This window comes from Rhipicephalus sanguineus, chromosome 6 (genome assembly GCF_013339695.2).
Source record: "Rhipicephalus sanguineus isolate Rsan-2018 chromosome 6, BIME_Rsan_1.4, whole genome shotgun sequence".
Taxonomy (NCBI): Eukaryota; Metazoa; Arthropoda; class Arachnida; order Ixodida; family Ixodidae; genus Rhipicephalus; species Rhipicephalus sanguineus.
Window position 1 is genome coordinate 157,083,119 of NC_051181.1, and position 8,428 is coordinate 157,091,546.

Sequence of the window (8,428 nt, forward strand, 5' to 3'; positions counted from 1 at the left end):
TAAGCGCCATTAGCTTGATGTGTTACTTTTGATTTATATTGACAAGCATATCGTTTACTCTTCCTTTGCTTCACTTTGCTGCGAATTGGAACGCAAAGCACTGAATCGCAATTAGAGAAGCGGCATTAGCGATACTTACTCTTTTCATTCTATAGAATGTATAATAACTGAACGAAACTCATACTAAGTTACAGACGATTGGATACAGCACCTTCAATCATTTACGAGGGTGTTCATTGTAGATCCCCAATAACAGAACAGGAATGCCGATCGAACTAATCGGCTAACTCTTCGCAGCGATTGGGAGGCCGCTGGTGTGCGTGGTGTCTGGCGAAATGTATGACAATAGTCAAGTGCCGGACCGGCTGTGCACGCACATTGTCCACCCTGGGCTCTCTGTCGACTTGAATACGAGGACGGTGTTCCTCTCTGGTGAGTATTGTACGCTTGGCCGGGGCCACCTCATTAGTCTTATATGATCTATTTCGGAATTGGTAACTTCTATCTGTAACTTTAATCCTCCGGTACCGTCTTCCGTCACCGTCGCGTGTCCGTATCATACGTCATCAACAGCGTCACGGAGCTAGCGTGCATATAGAGCCCCGATCGAATAGTATGAGCTCTTGATCTCGGACGTTGCTGCCGCCGCTTTTCTCCATTTGCCTTACGCTTTCCGAATAACAATAGTTGCGACGGCACGCTACATGGGCTCCATTTCATGTCTTCTTACAGCTCCACCAGTTACCTCATAGTTTTTCTCTACCTTTAGCTTCGCGGCCTTGTGGTTCCTTCTCACAATCCACCCGCCGTGGTAGCTTAGAGATTGAGGCGCTGCTAAGCTCGAGGACACGGGTTCGATTCCCGGCCATGGCGGCCGCTTTTATATGGGGGCGAAATGCAAAGAATAAGCGTGTGCTCAGATTTAGGTGCACGTTAAGTAACTTGAGGTGGTCGAAGTTAATCCCCACTACGTCTTGCCTCACAATCAAATCGTGGTTTTGGCACGTAAAGCCCTAGCATTTATTTCTTCTCTTCGCGCGACCGATTATAGATCGCGCCCTGAGGCTGGCCTGGTCCCTCAAGCACTCTCGCCACCTGGCGGCCCTGGCCGGTGGCGGCAGCTCGGCCCTCGTGGCGAACTTGGAACAGTCGGGTCCGCGCACGGCGGCGTACGTGGCGCTGCAGGCGGCCGGCTTCCTGCGTAGACACGCGCTACACGGTCTCGCTCTGCTGAACTTGGCGCGAACAACCACGGCGCTCGTCAAGTTCGCCCACATCTTTCGCGTGAGACCGCCGTGCACCTCTTGATTTTTATTGCAAAATGTTTGTTTATAAAAAAGTGGCCGTACTCCCGAGGCTGTTCATTGGATAAGCCGCTGTGCTTTACAGCACGGCGAGGTCTCTTGCAAGAAGCACCTGCATAATAAATTTAGGTGGACGTAACAAAAATCTTAGGTCTCAAATTTAATTATATAAGCTACTGAAAAGTAAATAATTATGTGAAAAAGCAAGTTCTTCTTACTTAGCCTGCATTGTTGCCTAGAAGTGTGTTTGATTCCGTCCATCAAAAATTATATACTAGTGAGTGTAGCGTCCGTACATTGCGTCAATTCGTTTTGAGCTAGCGTCTACTGAATTGGTGTACGTCATGCTCACTTGCGAAGTGTCCGAGCTGCTTCACACCATCTATTTTAATGTCGCACTAAGAATGCAGTGAACACAATAAAAATGAGTCTGCTCTGTTTTCTGTTAGAGCGTAACAAATGAATGAAAAGGGTACAAGTTGCACAGTTCGATGGACATCCATATGCGCTATCATAAAATGCCAGTATTCGAAATATTAACGCGAGAGCGTTAAAGAAATTACCGACGTCGGAATTTCTTTAACGCTCTCGCGTTAATATTTCGAATACTGGCAGTTTTTGAGCGAAAAATCGAGATAGATGAAAATAAAAATCTTGGGTTCGAGCGGGAATCGAACACAGGCCTTCTGCGTGGCCGTCCGGTGTTTTACACTGAGCCACGCCAGTGCTTGAAACTGCTTCTGAAAAAAAGAAAAGCCGTATACAGCCGTCATGTAGTACGAGAAGTACCGTTAACACATGTAATATTGCGTGGCAGAAGAGTGGAATAGCACCAGCGTAACACCGTGGGAATTGCGCAACGAGGGGATGGTTTAAGTCCGCATCCATTACAAAGCGCTCTGGCATAGTTACTCATCAGCAGCATCAACAGCATCAACCAAGTGTTCTGTTGCACGTATTGCCTTACCGACACGTAGTGGTTACTTCGCCGATTCGCAATATGATGAATCATGGCGTAGTGGGCATTTCGCAACTGCACCTGCGGTATAGCCATGCATTCTAGCAGAGTTTCAAGCGGCCTATGTTACGCGCACAAACGTTCTTTTCCTCGCGTCACAGTTGTGGCAATTACTGAGGAAGCGAAGCCTGGCAAACGAATGAGAAGACGAGGCGAACTTGGTCCTACTCGCTACCGCGTACTACTCTTCAAGGCGAATCTCAGGCGTCCTCAAGTTTTTGCAAAGCTCCTTTCGCTGCTCTCCACCTCCCGATTTATAAATGACTGTGGAGCATTTGACATTTTTATGTGAACGTTTTAGGCTGTCTGGCTAACGTTTTAATTCCTTGCGCGAATGCGTATTTCTCTTCCAGGCGATGCGATCAGTACTGCACGCCGACCTACAAATATTGCTGAGCGTCGAAATTGTGGACACGCACGTACCTCCAAAGCTGCTCGCGAAGCGGATGAACGACCTCGTAAAGTAAGCGACTTTGTTCAAGCTGAGTTAATTTTTATGTCCTTAATTATCGAACTGATAGTATTGAGTACAGCTACAAGGTGAGCTAATTGGTGTTGATTCATCTTTAAGTATTCGCAAAGTGAACAAATACACAGCACAGTACGAAAGTATTGCGCTCAACATCGTGTGTCCCGTATTTTTTTCGTTCTGTGCAGTGTTCACTCAGCACACCTTTAAAAATAAGCTGACAAGTAATGCATGAAAGTAATTTTTGTCCTTGTGGTACTGTATTTTTTTTTTTCAAAGTACCGAGTGTGCATTCCGTACATCAAACTAAAAAAAAAAGTTCATATTTCGTAGGAGGAAACAAAGCTTGGCGATAAGGACCATAACGTGTCACTTGCCCATTCTTGTATTTGCGTTGTTTCTCTCGTGTTAAGTTGCATCCTGCGTATGAAGACACACTTCTTGTCTGTTTCTGTCAGGGAAGTGGATATACTTGTTTTCGAGACGCACTTCTACCACAGCCGCGGCTACTGCCAGATGGAACCGCCGTCGAGTTTTGAAGCGCCGAAAAAAGCGTTCACAGTTTCCATGGTAGGTGCCTCTTTATTTAAACGAGTTAAAACAGGATAGCCGAGTCTTGCGTAAGACCCGATGCGATCAATGTGTTAGTATGATCACTTGTACTAGGTGGTACCGGTAATCAGTCACAGATTACTTTTCGTAATTCAGTGCCAATATTGTGCATAGCTGTAAGAGGTAAGACTCGAAGGTGACTCGAAGGTGAAAGCCTTAGCGTCTTTGTTTTGCATTAAGGACGTACGTAGAACGTATTCTTACTGTCCAGCCCTATGACGACGTCCAAAAAATGTTTACTATTCAACCCCATTAATTAATGTCGCTGATTGACATGTGAAAATTAACTTAGTTAACCCAGATAAATAGAAATCGTTAATTAACTTCACTGATTAACTTTCACTGATCACTAATAGTGCTGTCATGACGGTATAGATAACTATGATCACGATTATGTATGTCTATCGTGCTTTGGTTCGCTTTGCATAGTTTTCACTCACCTGAGAGGTCACATAGTATTTTCTTGGCCGTTTGGTGTCGTCGCCGCGCTTTGTGTTCAAGGTCACGTTCGCACGAGGTACATAAGGCTTTCGCCTTTATAAACAAGAATGCGCATGTAAGCTTATGTCACTAACGTGCACTGCGAACGAAGAGTATTTTTTAATGAGGGCATTGATCTCACGAAATGATGAAGATGAAAAAATCCGTAAACAGGGCGTCTGTGCTCGAGCCGACGTTTCGACAAGTGGACTTGTCTTCTTCAAGGCTGGAAGTGAAGAAGACAGGTCCACTTGTCAAAACGTCGGCTCGAGCACACACGCCCTGTTTATGGATTTTTTCATCGCAAGCTTCCATCTTCCTCTTCCTGTCGTTTTTTGCAATGATGAGCAGTATTTTAAGCATTTTTTTTTTCGTAGCAAGCACTGAACTTTCTTGTGTAATAGATTGCACTGCGCATCTAATTTTTCTTTTTCATCTCGTCTCTGCAGAGGATGGCTATTTCGTGGATGGAAACCCTAAACCAGAACAGTAGCGTCTGTCTGTCAGTGAACATGGCTGTTTTGCAGTTCACGTCAACGGACGATCGACGGTCGTGCGAACGCAGGAGCGACGTTGGTTACAGCGAGGTAGGAGGGTTCGTCTATCGAAGTATCGGTAATAGTGTTGAATAACATTCGGGCGTTGTCTATTCACTCTCTTTCTAGTGAAAGGACACCTCATAAACACTGTTAAAAATGTCACTTTGTGTTCTCTTCAGGCGGTAACGGCGTTTGCGTCTTGTCGCGATTGTCGCTGCAGTGGCGGTTGCTAAAATTCTCGGCTCATTTGTTTTGGAAAACTGCCACGGCCCTGTAGCGGTTCGTATCTACATCCGGTCCGAGCCTTCTCTCTTGTTGAACCGCAAATATTTTACGAACATACCCAGCTATTTTTTTTGTAGCAGTAAAAGTGCAACAACATTTTTGTCAAAACCGTTTCTTCATAATTTCATAAGTCGCTATGGATGTTCAATGTCTGGAAAACGAAACTGAAGAAAAACACGCTTTTACGCGCATTTTTGTTTTAATGCAGCCGAAAAGTGATATAGCGTGGAGTGATGTTACGTGCATTAATAATTGCTGCTTACTCGTACCTTGATGTCACTTGAATATTCTTTTCAGATCTGCGACAGCAGAGATTGGAAAATTATGGCTTCCAACTCGTCGTACTCCACGTCTCGCCGAAAAGAGACCATGTGGCAGTTCTATGAAGAACCTAAGCTCCTAAAAAGCAAGGTCAGTATTTCCTCTTTGACCGTTATGCGTGTAATGAAGGATGCATGTGCACTACTGTCGTAATCATACCAATACGCGATATTGCTTCTAATGCCTGTTTTTATTGGTCGGTTTTCTTCTGAGTGTTTTGTTTTATTTACTTTCGCTTTAACTGCTCGTAAGACTCTCTCCCATTTGATGCTTCCAGGTTTCCAGAGTGATAGCCCATCAGCCTACCGCATGTGTGGTGGCGTTCAACATTGACTACGATGACTACAAACCGACCTGCGGAAACACGAGCTTTCCCCGACTGGCTGCGATAGAAGAAGGTGATGGCAGTTTACGTTAGCGGGGACATTTTTGTTTATGTTGTCTACATCAAATCTTCTAAGGCAGATGGCTCAAGTCATGACCACAGGCGTGTTGCTTCGACAAAGCGCGTTACGTACATTTGCACACAATTAACATTCACGTTTAGAGATGCCAATAAAGAAAAGTCATCCGCGCCTCACAACCTTTCGCTCCGCAAGCAGTCTTCATACATTTAGTTGCTTTTGTATAATATTTATAATAAGCTATGTTCATTACTTTACCATGCGCGGCATTGTATTGCTATACTAATAGCGCTTGCACGTACAGTACGTCGCCGTCATCATTTGAAAGAAATAGAAGCTTCCGTTTTAGCTAGTTTGTCAAAACATACTGATCAAGTTATCGAGGCGCAAAAAAAAAAAAGACGAAGGAAGAAAAAGGTGCATCGATGTGTTTTTTTTTCTACGACTTCTTTTTTTCACCCCTTGATAACTGCACAAGAAAGAACCACGGAGCAGTGGCTGTTACGACTCGGATAGCTATTATACTTTAGAAACTATAGATATTATTATTGTTACATTATTATGTGATTCGTGAGTGGCTGTCGATTCAGATATAAAATTAAATCAGGGTGATTCCGTGGGTTTAATAACACCATGCCTATTGGCATAGGCCCCCTGACTTTAATTTTAGCGAAGGCATGGGTTTCCTTATGACGTGGAAGTTTTCTGGTAGACGTGACTCGAATTTTTTAATCTACACAAAGCTACAGTTGTTGTTGGCCGCAGATTCTGCCTTTGGAGAACTTCATTGTTTGGAAACACGATAGGGAACACGGCCGGCTAAAGTGCACCATAGTTGGGACCATATATTAAACAAATATGACTTAACCAGCGTAAGCCCTAAGCGCCATCTCTTACCCCTAATTTATAAAGGGATTTTTGATTTTAAGAAAATCTAGGAAATTAATTTATAATTGCGGTAACGCGGTATACTCTCGGGCGAATTGGTTCTTCTCCATTATTAGCATGACATACAGAGAGGGCACGAAAATACTTGCTGTTTGAATATTTGACTTCTGATGCTATTTACAGCTTACAACCAAGCTGACGGGAACGCGAGCGACGTGCGTGTTCTTCAGAACAGTCCCTATAATGGTTAGTGAAGTAGCACGGATAAGACGGTTCAAGTATAGCTAATCTGTGGCTTGTTCAATTTCCCAATCTAGAAAACGCCATAAAGGACATATTCCGCATGACAGGTACAGTATGCTCGCCGACCTATAACTTAAAGCACTGACAATGCGTTGGTATTGAAAGAGATTGCTAAACTTTCGCCAGGCTACCTGAACTCGAGAAAGCGGCGGCCGTTGGGTAACGTATTTTCCCATTCGCTATTCTATTCTGTTTTGTTTCAATGGGCTGTGGCGCTACAGTCGTCAAGGCTCGGCTGTGCAAATTGTATAACTTAGGAGAAGGAATGTCGAGAGCAGGAAAGTGAAATTAATACAGGACTACGATGACACGGCATATAAAAAAAGACAAATGCGCAGCTCAGTTACACTGAATGTAATCGCTTTATGATTAGCGCGATGCTCACGTTAATAAATACATAGGACAAGCGCTGTTGCTCTCTCCTGTTGTCTCGGCTGTTTTTAAGTGGTAGGAGAAATAGCAGGATTTTTACGCAGGCGTGAAGCAGAACTTCGCGCCTTCCAAGCCTTTACCGCGCGGAGGCGGTGAATCCCGCACGAGACCGTCGCACCGGCCCTTCGTCTGTCTTGTGAGCTCCTCTTGGTCGCAACTGCATACGCTTCCTCGTCGGCACTGCACCCACTACGTGTTCGACCCCGAAGACTGGGGCAACACCGGTGCAACCTCGGGTGAGACAAACTCTACATCTTTACTATGTCGCTTCTCACTTCCCTCTATAGCGGACGAGTTTCGGAGCAGTAAGGTATATTTTACAGACATCCTAATGGTGCAAAATTGTTCTGGGGGGTGAAAAAAGGTATAAAGAAAAAGAAAAAAAGTTATTTTAAGCTGTCAACTAGAAATATTTGTAGTATGACGATTCTGTGCGCTGCACAGGTAACATGAACAGACAGTCAATACCTTTCATTCGTTTAATTATTAATGCTAGATGAAGTCGAATTGCCTGCAGTCAATGAAACGTCAAAGCGTAAATTTCCTTCAAAAACATGGTGAATGTTTCAAAACACGAACACTTAACACAGGTTACTGCATTAGCCCTTCTTCGTAGATATCACTGCTCTTGCTGCTCGACTTCGTGTGCAGAAACGGTACCTTTTAGTCCCCTCTACAAAAAGTTTAAGTTTCAAGTTTGTATATTAGGGGACTGAAAATTACGGCTAATTGTTTTAAATACCAAAAATAAATAGCAAACAATGCTCTTTTTCACTATAGCTAAGCTTCGTTTCTTGACCATTCGCATCTTTACTCCGGAGAAAAATGTTTTCAAGGTCTGATGAATGACGGCTACTAATATCATGTTGCGGGCTAAGTACTAAAAAAAAAGTGGGCCAGCTCCATTTCGCGCACACTGTCGAAACAGCGAATCTGATGCCCCCTTCATCAGGCTCACCCTCACCCATATTTGTGTGCCTCTCATTGGTTCACCCTTTCCACCGAGCCTCGCCCTCACCCATCTTGGCGCGGCGCAGCCCTTTCTCTCCCACCGAATCCCACTCTGGCCACGCCACAAGGCCCCGTGACCAGCGCTACGCCAACGGACGGGGAAGCCTCGACTAAGAACTCTAAGAACAGCTTCGCTGTTTAAAACCTAACCTAACCTAACCTATAGACCGTTGCATCGGGCGAGGAGGACCGGACTGGCAACCAGCGCTTTCCTCCTTTCTGGCTCGTGCGCGACGGCGCGGAGTGTGCGGGCTAATGCTTGGATGAGTGGCGTTTTCGAACAATTTTTGCGTGTTTTAGGTCGACCTGCGAATTTTGTCCTCCTTTATTGCAATGTCAGCCAGCGAAAGGTCAACGGGAAA

At 44.7% G+C, this 8,428-nt stretch overlaps 1 protein-coding gene across 1 annotated transcript; it reads left to right on the plus strand.

The window, feature by feature from the left end:
- The first annotated feature begins 300 nt into the window (after positions 1-300).
- Positions 301-8,180, plus strand: LOC125758891 (uncharacterized). The gene is made up of 10 exons (XM_049416647.1): positions 301-432; positions 1,052-1,284; positions 2,676-2,785; positions 3,250-3,361; positions 4,333-4,470; positions 5,005-5,118; positions 5,306-5,426; positions 6,504-6,566; positions 7,100-7,291; positions 8,008-8,180. The coding sequence occupies exons 1-10, from the start codon at positions 336-338 to the stop codon at positions 8,178-8,180; spliced, it is 1,353 nt and encodes a 450-aa protein (XP_049272604.1). The 5' UTR covers positions 301-335.
- The last annotated feature ends 248 nt before the right edge of the window (positions 8,181-8,428 follow it).